This window comes from Centruroides sculpturatus, unplaced genomic scaffold (genome assembly GCF_000671375.1).
Source record: "Centruroides sculpturatus isolate CEXI.00-Female unplaced genomic scaffold, Cexi_2.0 scaffold56, whole genome shotgun sequence".
Taxonomy (NCBI): domain Eukaryota; kingdom Metazoa; phylum Arthropoda; class Arachnida; order Scorpiones; family Buthidae; genus Centruroides; species Centruroides sculpturatus.
The window spans coordinates 976,637-997,023 of NW_019384586.1; the positions used below are offsets into that span (position 1 = coordinate 976,637).

Here is a 20,387-nt window from a genome sequence, read left to right on the forward strand (position 1 = left end):
TAATTTATGCCGCAATTAAAATTACTCGAATTAATCATAAAGTACAAATAAATAAGATTAATTCTGTACAAATTTCTAGAATTAATTTCAAAAACAAAAATGGAGCTAAAATAATTTTTGCCGCCATCTGGCGACTAATAAGTTTACTAAATTATTTTAAAATTAAAATCTTTTTTAGTTTTGGGTTTTAAGAATTTCCCCCTTTAAATTTATTTGTTTTATAAACTTTAAAATAATTACAAAATTGACAAGAATTTATTACTTTAAAAAATGAATTTTAAAATATTAATCTTTATTTTATATTTTATTGGTTTAGAGTATTAATTATTAAATACGACGATTATATTCAATTTGCTATTTGTTACAAAAATATTCACAATATTAATATCTTATCGGAGTGATAAGGCAATTATCAAAGCGCTTTAACAAACGTTTCAATATTGCAACTAAAATATGACTTAGTGTTAATGATATCATGAAGTTTTATATTTATTTTCTCTTCATTTTAACATTTTCTCTGCCAGTAACGTCAAGTAAGTACTTCCATACTTAATCATTCGACTTCTAATTCGTTAATTAATTGTGTTTCTTCTGTTAGATATTTAGACTTTATCACAGAGGGAGGCAGCCGAGCGAAAATCGCTCCGCTGGCCTCCTATGCCATTTAAATACGTAAGGTACGGTGAAGGGACGGGCCAGGGTATTTGATCCGGCCGGCAACTAGGGCCTAAATATACAGCTATACCGGGACCTACCAGGCTTTTCGGCTGGGCTCGGAAAATCGTTGTCGCATTTATGTCGTACGGCTTTTTCGCGTGTCATTATTTAAAAGTATTTCGGTGGGACTTTTTGCATATTATTTTGATTTTCGACAGATCGGGGCATGGGAAAGGCGCGATCCTCGCCTCTCTAAAGGTCGAAGTATTTATTATAAAATTTAATTTTTGATATTTTCCGTCGACAGATGGCGACGAGAAATTAAAATGTTGGCAATGTACTTGGGACAGAGATTATAAAGAGGATGTTTCGAGAATTCCCGATGCGAAACCGACGGAAAAAGTGGAGGACGAAATAAACAATCCTTCGGTAGAACCGTTTTTGGGAAAAGAAAGTTGGGAAGAACCCGCAGATAAAAATATTCTATGGAAAAAATGTAAAAACTGTACCGACGGAGACGCCTGTATTACGTGGAATTTCCGTCTGATGGGTAAGAATTGGAAATATTATATAAATAAAATTTAGTAGTGATTTCCTACGCCAGATGGCAGCAACCTGTGGGATGCGACACTGCCATCTGATAGGAAAAGAAATAACTAACGGGTTTATTTTTCGTTGACGGCAGGTTCGGAGAGTCCTATTAAAAACGTGACGCGTATGTGCGCCGTCACCACGGCAAAATCGGGCTGTTACAGAGAAAATATGGGCAACGGATGGCAAAAGGAAGTGTGTTTCTGCAGAAAGAACAACTGCAACGGCAGAGCCGCTTTGTCCCTTCCAAATTTTTCTTTAATTATTATAATTTTACTGGCGGGAAAGTTAATCGCCGGCGGTTGACGTATTCGTACAGCGGCTAATTTTAATGAAATATAAACACGTCCGAGTTACTGACAAATGAGACAATTTGTATATAAACACAAATTAAAAATTTTAATGAGTAACTTTACTAAAGTCGTCCCTAATTACTAATATAATTCTTATTTCATTATTTATATATCAAGAATTCGGACAAATATTAAAATATAAATCATTCTCTCTTCATTTATTATACGGGCGCGCGTAAAAGAATAGTTAAAGTGTCGTCTGGGAGAAGGAAATCGGGGAGAATATTTCCTAGAAAAATCGGGAAATGGACCGGAAATTATGTAAAAAGTGGGATAAATTGCCGAAGAAGGAGCGCGAACATTGTTTGTTCCGCTCTCAAAATTTATAAACAATTTTATAAATTACGATTACCATTTTGACGGAATTTACTTTTATTTTTGATGGCAAATAAATATATTTTATGTTCTAGAAACCAAAACTAGTTTTTATGCTTTTTCAACGACCGAAACTTTGGCATCGGGCAATGTCACCCGACCATCTTACACGCGTATTTAATGCTCCGGGGCTCGATTACACTTTTACATTTAAATATTTAGAAACAAATTGAAAATTCTTCTGCCAAAACACATCGAATCTGGCCAAAATGCCAAGTTCTTTTTCTAAAATTGAATTAATCCATCGATTACGCGTACGAAACGGAATTAAGGAAGATCTTTAAAAAGAGACGTCGGTGATCGACTTTAAATCTATGTAAATTATCTTTTCCCCCAATTTTGATTTTTTAACCATTAAAATGGCGACAAACTAATTAATTTATCACAAGAATAAAAAGTGTTTCATATCTGCCCCAACATTTAGATACGTTATAATTAAATATTTCTTCGTTTTACGTTGAAAAAAAATTGCAAAATATTTCGAAAGACACATTTTTAATTAGAAAAAATCATTTTTTACCGTTAACTTGGCTTATTTCGGGAAAGATAATTGTAATTACAAGGTTGTAGATACGTGGTCAGAAAGCCTTCTCATTAATTCGTTCCCTAAAGAAAAGAAATAGAAAAAATTGGCTGATATTTTATCGAAGGACATCTGAATTATGCTTTAATATTCAAACAATATTACGGTGCCCGGCAGATAAATCTGCGTAAATATAATCTAGACACGTTTTCGGCCCATCGAATAACAAATTAGTCAGATAAATTAATGAACCAATACCGATGACGTCACCCGAGTGGTGGCATCCTCCTCCCGTCGGGCCCGAGTTATCCAATAGAATATATCTCTAAGAAATAAGCGTTATATTCTTTTTATGTCGGAGTGGTAACAAATTTTAACGTAGTAAATTAATAGTTTCTTATATGGAAACCTTTGACAAACGAGTTTTCGTTAGTCGACTCCATTGTTTTTGACGGGATAGACAAGGTTATTTAACTACCCACGTTTCGTCCCAATCCACTAATGAATTTTATATAATTTTTTCCTCTCATTATATATTTTTAAATTCCGATACCGCATAAATACCCAGTTATTGACCTTCAGACCATTAAAATCCGCCCTAAACGTTACGATTTAACCGCGTAAAGTCTAACCGATTTAAAAAACAATAATGATGACTAATTATATTTTAGCGCTTATGTTCTACCAGCTTTAAATGGCGATATATAAAAAAAGCTTAAACAATTTGGATCACTTCTGAGACTAAATATTTTCTAGTAAAACATCGGTGAGGTCCCCGGCAATGGTTCTTTGCCCATAGGATAATGGGCTCAATATTCCTAATTTGAATGCTTATTTCGTTCTATTTGCAATTTACTCTTATTTTGTGCGGGTGGGCCAATTAAATGTAGTTTTGGAAAGGGGTGGACGAAGAACGAGGGTGAGAGCCGCAGTTAAAAATAATCAAGTAGGAACGAGCATATTTTACGTCTATCGGTAATAATAAGGAGAGATTGATCTCTGTGGAAGATCCGTAACCCCGGGTATGAGTAGTGTTCCGTAACAAAAGAAGAATCTGTCGGTCGGTCGGATGACACGAGGAGAGCGGCGAGGTGAAAGTAGGTTACTCGTTATTTTTGGTGTTTGATTCCCATTTATTGTTCTCGTTAAATAAAGATAAGAATAGCATTCCAACTATTTTCGGAATAACATTATCCGCTCGATTGCCCGTCGCCCGATTTATTTCGTCGTTTAAACGATTCTTAATAAAAAAAAACAAACAAAAATACGAACGAATATTTTTTGAATGGAGTTACGCCAGTTTTTTCTTTTAATATCAGTTTACCGCCACAATAAATGTCGTTAAGCGATAAAAAAGAAACGTCGATCGACGTTTGAAAAGTAGAGTTCGGCCCACCTCTTTCTCCGTCGTTCCTTTTCTGATATTTTGTTGCCTCTAGACACTGCTATGCACACTTACAGTACGTACTGTATAAATACACCGGAAAAAAATAAAAAAAAACTGTTTTTAACTAAATGTAATGTATAAAATACGAGTAAACAATAATTTAGTTAAGAATACCTCGAAAGGAAAGTTTCTAGCCTATTCAAAATTGGAGGAAAATTTTAATGTTAAATCAAAATGAGAAAAAAGGTGTGACATTATATTTAAAAACGACACAAAACGTTCACTTAATTTTATTATTATTAGGCCTAAATGAAAATTTACTAACTTGGAAAAAGTTTGTGAAATTTTGATTATTTTTTGAAGGAGAAAAATAAATTTTTATCGAATAAAAACGCTTTATTAAGGAATTTGGGCTTAAGGTGTTTCTAATTCTTCGTTTTCTCTTAGAAAATAATAGTAATTTAATCTGGAAAATAACTGAAAGCTCCAATAAAACTTTAAAAATAAATAGGAAAAATAATAGCAAATAGATTTTTAATTAATAAAATTAATTGCCAATTAACTATTATTACGTAAGGAATTATTTATTTTCTATTATAGATTAATAATTAGATTGCGGCAATCTTCCCATAATAAATTAGTTCTTTCCTAATTAAGGAAAACTTATTTACTAGTAATTATAATAGATCTAAATACATATTAAAACGGACTTCAATTATTTATACATAACTTATAAATTTCCGCCGGATCTTTTCGTCCGTGGTAAATATCGATAAGTCGTCAATTTTCCTGCAAGTTGTTTAATTCGACCCAACCATATCAGTTGAAAATAAAAGTTAAAAGATTGATTTTAGCCTTGGATGGGTCTTCCACTTTGGGAATTTAAAAAACGAAAGATTTTAGAATTGACCTAAAAGCGAACAATGAAGCAAAATAAAAAAGAGAAGAAAAGTTTCTGGAATGAATTGCAGATGTTTGGCGCATCTGTCTTTTAAGTCGGTTTGATATACAGTTTGAGGTCGTCGACCCCGAGAACGAGATTCGTTAATAAGTCGGTTAATAAATAGGTTACTCTACCTCATACTTCAATAATTCGAACAAATGCAAGCCATGTCAGAATTTTCACCGATTCGGGTCAAAATATACAATTTCTTCTATATTTAAAGCGGCGATTGGTTAAATTGGAAAAAAAATTGTAGTAATTTAACGCGGTTATCTATCGTCGGGCGCGATAATTAATCATAATACATTCAACCGTAGACCTACATAAAAATTCCTACGCTTTAACGAATTTCAGTTTTTGTATCGGTCGAGCAATAATACAAAGGGGAAAACGAAATCTTCGTAGCGGCAGATATTTTTAATGGAAAATTTCCTCGGTCGAATCTCTGAGACGGCCGCCAGAGAAGGTCGCGGCCATTCGTACCGTTCCAAGTTATTTACGTCATTGGTTTCCCTAAAATACGTGGATTTACCGGCGGCCATCCGCTCGGGCCTAACCTTTCCCAAACACCTTCGGAAAATACAAAATGCTTATTTCTCTACGGTTTCGGCGCCCGAATTAATTCCTTCCTCACCGGTTAAAGTCGCACGTTTTAAACAAAAGTCCGCCGAGGACCGGAGTACGACCGTCTGGAGGACGGCGGAAGTGGCAAAAAGGCCAGACCGAGTTCGGTTCCATGTCTTTTTCCATAATGGAAACGAGACAAAACCCACCGATAAAACATTCCGCCAGATAAGTCAGCGCGGGACTTAAACCCCATCGAGTTTTTCTCGGAGTAATCGAAGGTAAAGGGTAATAACAATAATTTCTTTATCGTAAAAAGAAGAGAAATTTAAAGTATGGAAGCAATTTTAAGCCTGCGAAAACCAATCGTCGTCGACAGGGCCAATAACCGGTTAAACACCCCCTTCCGATCTCCGTAATCTTTAATCTAATTAACGGTGTCTAATTCATTGGACCGGAACTTTTTTATTTATTTACTCGTCTATTTATCGACTCTCCGACAGATTAAATTAAAATTAAACTCCGATTAGTCCACAAAAGGTATTATTAACTTCTCTTATCCGTCGATTATCGCGCTTTATCCCGGCCTCCGGCCTAATTACACGTTTAGATAAGCGCCGTGCTTACCGTCGTATCCGCGCCCGGTTAATCGAACGGGCCGAAAATGGCGCTTTCGACGTAACCCTCGCGAGAAAGGATGGTTACGTCACCGGGCGCCGACGGAGAAACGGGCGCGCGCGTCCCTGACTCCGGAGGTCAAGGATTCGGCCAAAGTGGAAGTTCCCAATGGACCGTTCCTTCTGCCCGAAAGTGCCAAACCTTCCTTCTTCTTACCCCCTGTCTGCCGGCCGAATACGGTAACGGCCGATGTTTACCTATCGCGCGGGGCGTGGCTTTGTTCGAGTAGACGTTTTTCACGGCTCGACCCGAACGTAAAATTTCGTCGTTCGTTCTTAATATTAATTAACTAACGCCGCGCAGTCCATCGCTTCCTTACCATTTAAAGGTTTTCCCACTACGATAAATAGTATAATACGGTTTAATTACTATTTCTCGCATAATACTTTTAATTATCATCCGTACGTTATTAAGGTGGGGAGAGAAATGCGGGTACATTTAATAATAATAACTGTGTAAAAACGGTATTCCTTTTCGTCGCCTCTTACGACTCCGGGTTGGACGGCCGGTTTCGACCACTCGAGACACAGTTTTGTCCCTTAAACGGCCGGTGCAGCCTGGGAGGGATCCGATTATGGCTTAATTTCCGGAATATCCCGCCGCCACGGGCCGAAAAACTCCCTTTCCGCCGTTTCAGTCCGGATAAAGACCGCCGACAAATTTATTTATTTTTAATTCTTAATAATATAAACGGATTAAATACAGGCTCGACCCTACCTTCCGTACGGCGCCACGGAAAAATAATATAAATGGGAGTAGAAGAGTGGACGTCCCCGTAATTCGTACGAAAAATTCGTTTGAAATTCTGCGGAATATTTTAAATTCCGAGTTTATTTGTTTAAGACAATCCGGAGAGAAAGTCTTTTGTGTAAAAAGGCAGTCCCGGCCGACGGAAAAAACTTCGCTCGACTTCCTTTAAATAATATTAATAAAATCGACCTCGGTCTAACAGACCAATAAATGAGGAATTTTTGTCTAGACAATGTTATCTGAATTAATTGATAAAAAATCGTTAACGGTTGGCCGAGTGTCAAATGCCCCGGCCGTATCCCGGGTGGGAGACGTCGCCGGAATTCGAATGCCGTCGTTTATTAATTAGGACATTCGTTATCGTTTCTAAAATAGAAATAATTATCGCGTGTTATACGATAATGTGGCATCCGCTTCGTCGCCTCAACCTCCGCCTTCGTAAAATGCTCAGAATATTAAGAAAAATCCCGGACGGAGAAAATGGCACTCTTACCCGTTAAATATTCTAATTTTAAACGCCGACGCCGTTAAAAGTAATCCAAACCTTCGATTTTAGTTTAAATATTAAATTTTTTTGGATTTTTTTGCTTAAAAAACAATCATTTGCAGCGCGTTTTATTTTCGCTTTGGAATTTTACTGCCGACAAAATCGGCGGTGGAAAACGTTACCCGAAAATCTCGAAACTTTTCCGTTTTCCCGTATACGACCTAATTTTAAAGTTCTTTTATTCATTGTTTATCGATTTTTATATAAAAATTCCAATCCATTTTTCTATTACTTAATTAAAAAATAAAAAATAAAAAAAGCGGGAGCAATAATCTCTCCGACGCGTTTTTTTACCAGAATTTCCTTTCGATTTTTCCTTTCCCGAAACGAACGTTTTATTCGAAAATGCATTTTTATTAACTGTAAATATCGATGAAGTGCTTTAACGCGGCAGAAAAAGTTGATTAAATAAAATCCCAGTCATCCGACTTCCACTTCGATACGCGCTCCACATTTAAAAAGGAACTTCCCAAATAAAATCGAAGAATTCCTAGTAAATACAGTTAATCGACATTTTTACGCTAGGAAATTCTTTCAACCTATTTAAAATAAACAGTAATTGACACGAAATATTATAAAAAGTTTGAAGACTGACAAAAAAGAAACCTGAATTTAAAAAAGTTTCCGTTTTTTAAAAGATTTACTGGGAGAGAAAACCGAAAGATAATTATAAAGATAATTTTCCCGATTACTCGTTTATACACTAGCTTCTAAAGAGAAACAATTCTTTAAATAAACCTTCCGTTACACGAAATACGATTAAATCGTATTTAAATTTAATAAGAACTTTAATTTCCTTTCCGGAAACAACGCGGAACTTGTTACTTATTACTTACGTTATATTTATTATAAGAAATAAAACGGTTACGTTTCGTCCCGGACTAAATCGACCGTCGGTGGTTGAACGTTTTACGGGCTTTAAATGCCACCTTTTTCATTTTACAGGTAAAAAAACCAATCGACCGGTTTAAATTCCCAAATAATTACAATTAAAAATATTACAAAGGATTAGAAACGAAGGGGTTAAGGTCAAACAGCGTCAACGACCGAGTATCTAAATTTGTAATTTGGAAGAGGAAAGACGATCCGGAGCATCGTCACTTTCTTATTTCGTTAATTCGATTAGTCGCGTCACGTCTAGCGCCGTTTTTCCGCCAGTCGAGTAAAAAAGGTGGCGGGAAACTTTCTATTAACGGACCAGAGAAGCGCACGCGGCGCTCGGTTTATTAACCCGGCCTCCGGTCCCACGGGCCATTCGAATCCGGGGTCGACGTAGTCTATCTGGCAGAACGACGTCACCGTCGTTGCATCACTTACTAAGATCGTTTACCCTTTAAAAATAATATTTAAAATCGGGTTATTTTTGTAGCGGAAGAGGAAATATTTTTAGAACGCATTTTCACAATTGAAGCCTTTTCGGCAAAAACAGCGTATGTCAAAATACGCACTATTGAAAAAATTGAAAAGACAATTTGTATTAAATTGAGTTGCACGCGGCCAACTTTTGCTCCCATTTTCCTAAATGGTTAGCTATTCTGAAAGTTTTGGTGTGTTGCTGAAATATTGCCTTTAACGGGACCCGAGAAAAATTAAATTTTTCATAATTGACATGTGCTGTTCTTTCCCAAAACACTTTATTTCCACAGTTCTTTTGGCACAAAAAAATTTGCACATTTCGTTCCTCAATTCTCTCGGCCACCGCTGTTGTTTTCGTCTTCGATGTTCACATATTGTTTATCACTCGCAACACTCGACAGACTTTCGTAGAACTTCTTATTCTCCGTCTTCTTTATAAAAGCCGACAACTTCGAACAGTCCACAAATTTCTTGTCTCGTATAAGTATTGGATCCTTGTGGACTTGCTGCGGCAGTGTCGATTCGTTCATCCACTTCTCGCTACTTTTTATCGGAATATTTTCGTATGGCTCAGAAGGCGTGTCACGAATTTGAACAGTCTCTTCGTCTTTTGTGACTTTTGTAATCCTTGCCCGTTTGAGATTCGACTTTTATTCAATAAACGGGTGATGCTTACATACCTGCAATCGAGAGCCACTACACACTTTCCTATTCCTTTTTTTTTTTTTCTTCTTCTTTTGTGATTTGTGGCTAATTCTACCAACTTTGGCTTCTCAAATAACTATTTTCCTTTTTTTTTTCTTGGCGGAAAACACTCTCCAATATCGGACGTCTTCAAACGTCATCAAGGTTACCGCCATCCAGAATACCTTACGCAAGTAAATCTTTCTTACAAAACCGCAGATTCACCGATAATTACTGTTTTTGTGAACAAATCTCGACATTACCTGCCGATACGTGCTGTTTTTGTAAAACCGAAAATCTTTCACCTGAATTTCTCTGTTGGCATTTGCCACCGTTACACATTATTTCACCGGAAAATCACCCAGCATTGGAATTTCCAGATACGACGAAAACCCCATTTTTGGTCAATTTTGACATACGTTATTTTTTGGAAAATGGCTTCAATTAGAAAATTTAATTTTGCGATTTTCGCCTTTCCCCAGTCTGGATATGAGGACGAACGAAGGTTTTCGTCCTTTCTAAACAGAAAATTAACGAATCGGTCGATTTAATTTTAGATCTATTTGATTAGAAATAATTTATTATATGATTCGCGGGATTATATGTAACCGCGTTTTTACTCTCTTAACGTAGACATTTCACCGATAATCGGGACGGACACGGAAAAATACGGAAGACGGCGTTTCGTTTGCCGAAAAGTAGCGTCCATCGATGCCCGGATTTGGTCAACCAAGACGAAGAACGGCGGGATTTGTCCAATTTCGGTATTTCGGTAAGTCGAAAAGAAAATGTTATCGCCTTTGGTGTATAAACAGTGCGAGTTTGATGCGGATTGTTTGTATAATAAGGCGAATAAAAAAAGAAAATTTACGAAAGAACCCATCTATTTTGGAATTGTATGCGAAATCGACGAGTAGTTTCCAAAACGAATAAACCGAGTTAGGTCAAGGTCCGGTGGCTTTTTCCTCAAATCCCAAAATGGCAGTTTTACTTTTTCTGACGTCATCGATCTCCGATTTTGCTTTCGTGCCGTCTGCCGTTCACCACTTTGCTCCGAATTTTCGGTAAATCTTTTCGTACGTCTTCTTCTTGCCGCGCGCTTTTAAAAATTCTCGGACGTTTTCCGGATTTATCCTATCTTTGAACGTATTCATAAACGGCATTTCTACTGACACTCGAGAAAATCGGTAAATGATTAACAAAATTATAATCTCGTACCTTTCGCCTTTGGCTGGCGCGAAACAGTTTCTCGGTAATCTCGCTGTCATAAATTCGTTACAAAGCATCGGCACCGTCGACGTCATCCCGGCTCTTCCCCTTACGCCTTTCCCTGTGTCATTTGTAATGTCCGCTGCAGTATAAATAATACGCCAGACAAAACAAGAAAAAACGAAACCCGAAAAAATTAGAACTTATGAGTATTTTTAGAGCAAAGTCGATATATTGTTTTAAATTTATCGTGATGGTTAAATTCGCGAAATCCGTCGTCTCTATTGACCATACGTGGCTCGTTTCGCCAAGAGTTTCGTTACTTCGCCAAATCCGCGGTCGCATTTACGTCCTCTTCCGACGAAAATTTAAAAAGATTTTTTCTATTTTTTTCGACGCCTACGTTTACAGGATTTGGCAAATTCCCGGCTAAATGCGGCGGCGGAGCGTAAGTCTTTCCAAGTTCTAAATCCAGCCCGGTCGAACCGCGTTTACCCAGCCTCTGGTACCTGGCTTACACCATCGAGTTGGTCCTGGGAATTCGACGTGTCCATTTCCGTTAAACTTAGTTATTTTACGCAATAGAGGACAAGGAATAAAAACGGGTATTGGCCATTTCGTTTTCCGAACGTGCTGCGGTGGAAGTGATGGCGTCCCAGGTGACGACACCTCGACACGCAAGTTTTTACATTTCTTTTTTTATGTTGGCGGTAGGATGGCCCACAATGTTATCGACCACTGGCGTGCCCAACACACTGCTCATACATAAGTTTATACATGCAAAGATTGGTCTTGCTCCGCACTCGTCTATTATACCGGGGCTCGGTCCTAGCTAGGGTCGACCGGCCTGCATTCCTGCCTGTCCTTAAGCAAATTTCAATTTATACAGTTTCTTACATATACCGGTAAGTCGATTTAATGTAAAATTCTTCTCGCGCCAATATTACAGAAGCTGTCGAATCTTACGTGGTTCCGGTTACCCAGCCATTACCCGTAAATGCATTTGTGCCTTTCGGAGGACCGGATGAACGTCTTTTTTGTTCGTGCCCGAAATGGACACCGCGTTAGACGTTGTCGCCATAAAGAATAAAATACAATTAAAATGTCCGTCGACCAATTAATAATAAATGTTACGTAAGTAAATGTTTTAATTAAGAAGAGATAAAGAAAATATTAATGATAAAAGCCGAGAAAATTCTATACAGTAATAAATCAAATTACAAAACGTTGATTTTATCAGTTAAATAGTTAATAACTTATTTTGAAATTTTTATTTGTATCCGTTAATAAAATGTGCCAAGAATATTCCAAACGTGTAAATTTATAAAGTCAATTAGTACTCGTACGTTAATTTCAAATCGTTTACGTAACGTGTGTAGAAAACGTGTATCGTAACTAATATATTCTTTTTAAATTACGCGCAGAATAGGAATTAATTAATTCCTATCGTGTATGTAATATAAAAAGAAAATATGGTATTAATTATAACACGTTGTCCATAGACCTACACACTACGTAGTTCCGTACAAACAATTAATTCCGTGTTTTTTATACACGCTTCTAATAATTTATAAATACGTTACAAAAGTGGTAAACAATATTACGGACTTTATATCCAAATAGGGCTTTCCGTAATGAAGGCGATCGAATTAGATTGGAACGGGCCGACTCCAGCAACAAAAGCCGTCGCGGTTTTATTTCGCCATCTTCGATAACGAATATAAAAAATTGCAAAAATACAAAGACCGTAGTCAAATAACGAACGCAATTAGCGTAATTAATAAATAAAATCATATTAGATTACTCGATAACAAATATTAACGTATAATTAAGTTGGGTGATGTCGTAATCGTAGATTTTATAAGGGGGTCGGAGCGTAAAGGCAACGGACTTAAAAGAGTTCTTCCGCACTTTATGTTAAGATAATATGGCAAATTGCGTAGAAGTAAGACGTAACTAAATTTATGTAAAGTACTGTACTGTACTTAGTACGCCTGATCGGACGACGACGTCAACGAACGTTTAATTTACAACGGAGTATTGCTGTATTAAATGATTCTAATAATTAAAATAGACAATGTTCAAAATATACAGTATAAATATAATTACTAAAATTTTACAAAAGTAATAAGCTAGAAAACGTTAAGAATTAATATACAGTATTTATTTATCTTTTTCATTAGGAAGTAACTTAGAAATCAACGAAGAGAAAGACTGGAAGGTGGCGTACAAAATTGCAAAAGGGTAGAGAAATTTTTCCATTATCTTTAAATTAATTAAGAAACGTTGGCATATAAAATATAAACAAATGACTTTCGAAACGTAAAAATAAATTTAAAGAAAACTTGCAAAAATTAAAAAATGCCTATATTAAAGAGGACGGGATTGGCAGAGGATGCGTAAGAAGTCTATAAATAAAGTCGTCGATTCTTAGGCAAAATACGTCAGACGATAAGAAAAGATGAATTATTTGCATAGAATTATTTTTGTTTACGTAAAATTTTTGCTTTCGCCGTTATCGTCTTTGAATGAGGATATAATAAATTTATGCACCTTTACATGCGCACCGATGAACAATTTGAAAAAATCAACAAAACATTTCTTAGTTTATTGACACATTTTCTGATCGACATTATCGTTTAAGCGAATTACGTTATTCGCGTGTGGTTAAAACCATCGCATTGTTCGCTAAACAGTCTTTACGGTGATAGATCCGCATATCCTTAGTTTATGAAAAACCTTTCTTCTATTTTTTATTATAAATATATTTGCTTTATTTGTCATCGTCTTAAAGTCGTTCTAGATATTTTCCAACTTAAAATTCGCCATTTATTTTCTAATATCTTTATATTAATCCCGAGTAAAATAAGTTCCGAATAATTGGATTTTTGACGTTATTTAAACAGATTTATCGTTTTAATTTTTTTTTTTTTTTTTTTGAGAAAATTCTTGAGACTTTTAGTATTTGCGAGTAGGATTGGACGACACTCTTGCTCGAGAAAGTATGAAATTAGAATTAACGCGGGGGTAGTGATTTATAACTATCTCGAGGTGTGATAGTTTCAACGAACTCTGTAAGCGGGATGTAAATTTACTTCTTCGCTACGCCCTATAATTTCGCGTGTCGCTTTCTATCGATGATATATTATCCTTCTCGTTCGAAGTTTTCACGCAAAAGTTTATAATAAGAAAAAAGTCTCATTAACTTTGATATTTTTTGATTTATTAAGTTGATAAAAATAAAATTATAAAGTTTATAGAAAACACATGTCAAACCGCAATTTATTTCTGATTATATAAGAAAACGTATTGGGCTGCAATTTTCATATTGCAGACCCATACACACTCACTGTCGTCCGTCCGTCCGTCTGTTCTACGTTAACTCGAGAACGGAGTTAGATAGATGAAATCCGACACCAGATATGGAGAGTTCAGGAGCAGGATGCCCGATTAATTATATACGAACTTTCGATGCAAACCGGAAGTCATGTATTTCAATTCAAAATTTTCTCCCCAAAGGAGTTAGATAGATGACCGGCACGACTCCGTTGCTAACGGTAAAGTTTGATGTACAGGAGCAAGACACTACTAATTTGAGGTGGAGAGCATATATTTTAAACCAAATAAATTAATTAAAAATGTGATTCAAAATTGTAGCCCGGTATTGTGACGATGTCACAATAAATAATTGCTCGTTATATATAGATCGTCACAATAAAATTCGATACTTTTCACTTAAAAAAAGAGCTTAGGAGAATATAAGTTATTTCTTATTACATAAAAATCAACGAAATCTCCAGTCTAGATTTATTTACAATAATATTAAAAAGATTTAGCCTTAAGTAACCGGATAGTCCTTTGGCCTATATCATTCTGTTAAACAAAAGTTTTATAAAAGAATTATTGAATATTTTATGTCTTTGCAAAAGCATTTATTTCCTCCATCATATGTTCCTTGTTTTTTTTTATAAAATAAAGGCGAGCAGATTTCCCAGATAATATTTTACGACCGATAACCTACTGCGTCGAAACCGGGTCTTAAAGATGCGTACACACGCGACCCGAAAACAACCTTTAACAGAAGAAAAGGTGTAACACGAATAAATTCTGGGAAATTTCATCCACCTCAAACAACCCAGTAACCCGGGATGGACCATTCAAGGTTAATAGAAACGTGTAGGAAATCATTACAGTTACGTAAATTCCAATATTTAGTTATTTTTTTCACAGGAGATCACGCCTTCAGGAAGCAGTTTTATAAGAAAGGAAGTGATCGAAAGTAGAACCGTCATCGTCACCTCGGGCTATCAGAAATCAACGAAAAGACGATATAAGGTCGTCGGCCAGGAAGTAAAGTAATTTGACTAAAAACGTTTACCAAAAAACCAAATTTGAAAACGACGTACATTTTACAGCCTTTTGTATCGTTTAATTACAGGAAAAGGAGACATTTTACAAGTATGTCGATTGCCGTTCTTTATTCGTTGCATGAGAAAACGTCGTTTTAAATATCAGGAAGCGGATTTTTTTCCTACGAAATAAATTAACGAGTGTTATTGAAATTCTGCAGAAGCACGAGCTACTTTGCATAGGAAGCGAGTCGAGCGTTTTTTATACTTCGAAATATCAATGAACACCGGAAGTAGACAAAGAAAAATAATGGCAAAAGATGTTATCGGACGAAGGGATTGCATTGTTGTAAACCTTACGGAGATAACGAATTGTCCCTCGTCCTCTTTTAAAGAATAAAAAAACAATTATTTATTTTGTCTTCGTGCAAATGTTTGCGGCTACCGTATTTTTCGTCTTTACACAAAAATTTAAGTAGGTCACGCTTAATTATTATTATCAGTGAGCATATTTTGTAAAAAAAGGAATATGTCGACATTTAATGCTGCTTGCAAAAGAAATAAGTTCGAACTTGGCGTTTCATGCTTAAAAAAATGATAATTTCACGGTATCGGCCGCGAAATTACGCGGATAATTTATTGGAATAAGTGTAGTTATTTCATAGACTCCCGCACATCGACATTTTGTCCGTGCCATATTATTTCGAGCAGGAACAAAAAACATGCATAGAAATTTTGACGTAACCTTGTCATAACCTAAAAAATAAGTCATTTGTGTATTCTACGAATTGTTTGAGAAACTTCAAGTGTATAGCCTGGTACTTTCGATGGTAACAGGCTCGTATTTTAGAAAACTCGCAGTTTTACGACATGCTTTAAACTTATTTACGATATTGAAACGTTTTATTTTTTTTTTTTTCATATCTCGAAAGAATTTATTTATTAATTCTACTTACATATTTTATGATTGTAATATTCAGTTCTCGAATTTAATCGCCTTTTATCGCCGAATGCGTATCTAGTTCTTAATTTACCTTTCAAACAATTAATAACCACCTATAGCACAAGACGTTATTAATTATAATACTTTTAGCCAGGCCATTATGAATTCGGCCAGTCCCACGATGGGGCGACCGGGTAGTGAGGGACGGGGCCCAACGTATTCGTCTCTGGCTGTAAGTTTCTAGAATCGAATTTGTCAACGTCTAGGAAATAATATACAAAAAAATTTCCTTGTCGAAAATATAAAGAAAATACGATAAATTCGATTCACCGAAAACAGTAAGTGGTAAGAGAATCAAATCTTCTTCCGCCATTTTTCTTCTGGCTGCAAGTAAAGAAGATTGAGAAATTTAATCGAATTGTGCCCACTGCGCTCCTCCAACTCATCGATATGGCGGTTCCGTGAACTGCAATGTGTCTTTTCATGTCTCGTGCTTGGATATTCCGTTTTTGCCATATTATTGTGGCATTTGAATGCCCGGATGTTCCGCGAACATCTATTCGCATTTAGGTGCGAATCTACTCTAACGGCGCGACACCATTATCAATACTAATTGCGTTCTTTTCGAGAGGTGGCCTTAAATAATGCCGTATTTTCTTTCCCGCGGACGGGCAGCCGACGAGACGTGGATCACAACTTTGAGTAGCACCGCTGTATCTTAGTTATACACAAATATATATGTAACGATGCTTTATATTTGTATTGGCTTATTATTTAAAATTAATTGAATAAAATGAACTGACAAATCAGTAATATCCTTAAAGTATAAACGCATCTGCGAGTGTTTTAGCATATCTTATATACAGTAGCCTTATGGTAAAATAAGCTTAGACATTTTGTAGCATCGTGTAATATTTTGAAATTTATTATACTATTAATAATCTAAAATTTAGAATAAGAATAATAACAAAATCTCGTATTCGTAACAGTTTGGAAAGAGAGAGAGTATCGTTACTTGTAGACGAGTGAAAAATCACTTTCGAGCATTTGAATATACGAGTATTTTCTTACATTCTCGTGTCTTTTCCTTGTCGACATCCTGGAATTTTTAAAGCTATAAAATTTAAATCGTGTCGTGTTTGTATCGGCATTTAAGAGAGAAAGTGAAATACAATAGAAACAAAACTTTCGAATTTTAAGCGAAAAGGAAAAAAAATTGAAAGTAGTTATTATTCGCAAAGTGACGTTTTCTATAATAAGAATCGGCGAGTAATTTGTAGATATAAAAAGCATTGTAGCTTGTGTTAAAGAACATCATTATGCTATAAAATACAATAGACAATTCACAACAATAGAGCCTAATATAGAATCTTTATAATATTATTTCCTGAAAGATTCGATGTGAATGGCCGACAATATATGAAGTTCTGTCGCCAAATTACGACATATTTATGTTAAAATGCAACCATGTCGTTCGATAGTCACCTCGGATTAATTGTACTGTACACTACGGCGGTAAGACACTAAGAATCGAATAATTTGGGTTTTTGTAAACGGATTCCAAATTTCTTAATTTATGAATGGATTATTTCAATTAATATCTTCCATTTCACCATTTTTATAGCGAATTAAGCCGTTTACGTTATATAAGCTTCCGCAGTTTTATTTTGTCCGAATAATAAACTAAATAAATTTCAATTATCTTTAGCGCTTTTACCATACCGATTAAAGCAAATATCATTGAAAATTTTTCTTTATCGATAAATACGATAGATTAGTTGTAATTTATACAGTATCAGCAATTGTATACAAACAATAAATTTATTAAAAAATAAATAAGTAATTTTAATTTTAATGAGACCCAATTTTGTAAAATTAATTAATAGACAAAGGTTGTTTTAATCTATTTATACTTATCTCGTTTTTCATCGAATATTTTCCGATTAAACAGCGTGTGGCAACAAGTTTGTTTGGTTTTCAATTTAATACTTTTAAAATATAAAATGAAAATTCGAAAAAAATAATGTTTTGGCTTTTCTCGTTATCGGTTAATGAACTTAATTATCCTTTTAAAAATGAATTGTTTCATAGCCAAATAATAAAAAATTAATTTTAATACGTAAAAAAAAAGAATAAAATACGAATTTTAATTCAGTTCTAATGCTTCTTAATTAAGATAGTTATAATATAATAATAGTAATAACTTCTTAAGTAGTTATTAACCTTTATAAAGGTTAATAACTATATTTTGGAGATTTATCTATAATTAATATTTTTTATAAAAATAATTAAAATAACTGAGTTTATTAAAAGATTTAAAATGTTATTATAAAAAATAATAAAAATTCGGCGATTTTCTTTATTTCACGGCCAGAATAAAATTCATTTAAAGTCAACTACAATAAAAATTTATAATTTATGAGTTTTATTAATAAAAAATTTTGTGTGATATTTGCACTTTAGCTGTTATATTTTTATTGTTTTTAACTATAATATAAAACAACTTTATTTTGTACTTGATTTGTTTTATTATACAAATGTATAAATTGAAAATTCTTACTTGATTTTTCGGATTTGGAGAAGAATATATAATAAGAACTTATAAAAAATCAACAGACTGTTACAACTAGTTCAATTATATGCTTATTAAATTTATATTTAACTTTGGAATGATTTAAGAATATTTTTGTTGATACTTTCTAGCTTACGTGTAACAATCTATTTTTACTGTACTTTCAAAATACATATTTTATTTTGTTTGTTATCAAATATTTTAATAAATTGGAAAAATTCGTTTAAAATAAAATAAAATTGATGTTAATTAAATATTATTATTATTTTAATAACAAACATTTTGAATTAGAATAAATACAGTAAATTGCCAAAATTTCTTTTTTTATTCATTTTGTTGGCAATTTTCTTATTTTTATTAACATTCAATATTATTTTTTTTTATTATCAGGGAGACAAATAAAATGTCTCTTCGTAATTTTTATTATTATAATAATTATTGACCCGTAAAAAATATAATTTGATTCTTAATAAATATAATTTTAAAATAAGTTCGGATAATTTTTATTTTAAAAATTAATTTAATTTTTATAACATATTTTTATATAGCTTTTACATAGTTTAATATATTTTAAAAATAGATTTGAACTTTAAATTATAGTTCTATTTCATATGTTCTATACATATGTTACTGTAAGACAAAAAAATTCTATGATATTTCTATATTAAATAAGTATAAATATACCTAATCACTTAATAATTACACTTAATTACGACTTTAGTTAAATTTAAAAAATTAAATAATAAAATCCAACTGAAATTCTCGATTAATTTTATTTAATTATTTAAAAAAAGCAAATAAGCAATTGTATAAAAATTTTTCGGAGAAACAGAACAGAATTTCCGGGTAAATACAGTAATTAATTACGAAACTCGTGAAACAAAAGCAAATGAAAAGAAAGACCGTACGCGAATTCCTCTGGTGGAAGTTTGTGGAACTAGGAATACGGTCTGGTGCCGGTTTTGTGTCCTCGATCCGCCCCATCTCCCCATTACTCTCAGTGGGACGAAGAAAACAGGCTTTCTGTACCTCCCAGCTGCCTGTGGCCAATCGAACAAGTTATTTCACCTGTCCGTATTCAAAGCGCTGCATTAGTCCGTACAATACTTTATCTCCGTCGACAAACTCAGTCAGATTTTTCTAATCCTAAGTTTCTAAATAGTCACTTTTAAAGAATTGTGTATGAAGTGCTTCAGGTATTTACCCGGATTTGTATGGCTCCTGTGGAGTGCTTGTGATATTCTGTGAGTCCTTACAAAGAGCGCGATCTTCACAGATATGAAGACAAGCTGTCGGAAAATAAGTTTTCTTTTATTCCTCTTATCTATTTGCAGGACGGGTGAGTAAATATTTTCTTACTTCTTATAATTACAATATCTCGCACATTCCACAATATACTGTATATAAAATGCTTTACTGTACTGGAAATACGCTTTTTCGCTGGAGTCTATTTTGATCTTTCTTCTTCAAATGTACACTTTTCTTAAATACTTGGATTAGAAAATAGAATTAATTAACTAAATCTGCCTCTCGGTGGAAGTTCCCAATGCCCATTTTAGGAATATTTTTTTTATAATAATAATAATTAAAAAACTTTTTCGTCGTATTCAACCGCGGCACTTTAAAAGTATTCTGTAAGAGTCAAACTTTACTTATTGTCGATTAATGCGGTGTTTTACTCGGATAAAATGTTTATAAGGAAAATTATATATCGTTGGAGCGCTTTTACTTCTGAAGTGAACTGTCACTGTTTGAGCCTTATTAAATTTGTCCTGGATATTGCGTGTCCCGGTTGATTTCTAGAATGATAATCTTAATTTATTACATCGGCGAATAATTATATAATTAATAATTTAGAACATTACATTTTCTAGAAGAATTAGAGTTTTGTTACGTTTATGAAATT

The 20,387-nt window shown here is 34.2% G+C and overlaps 2 protein-coding genes across 2 annotated transcripts in view; both read left to right on the forward strand.

Annotated features, from left to right (window-relative positions):
* Positions 1-427: 427 nt before the first annotated feature.
* LOC111624639 lies at positions 428-1,978 on the forward strand. Its single transcript, XM_023367548.1, has 3 exons — positions 428-533; positions 965-1,207; positions 1,343-1,978. Exons 1-3 carry the CDS (start codon positions 476-478, stop codon positions 1,552-1,554), a joined length of 513 nt encoding a protein of 170 aa, XP_023223316.1. The 5' UTR covers positions 428-475; the 3' UTR covers positions 1,555-1,978.
* Positions 1,979-19,493: 17,515 nt separating this feature from the next.
* Positions 19,494-20,387, forward strand: part of LOC111624622 — a 44,649-nt gene continuing 43,755 nt past the window's right edge. Inside the window, exon 1 of the mRNA XM_023367527.1 lies at positions 19,494-19,820. Coding sequence (XP_023223295.1) covers positions 19,760-19,820 — 61 coding nt within the window. The 5' untranslated portion in view covers positions 19,494-19,759. The remainder of the gene's footprint in view (positions 19,821-20,387) is intronic.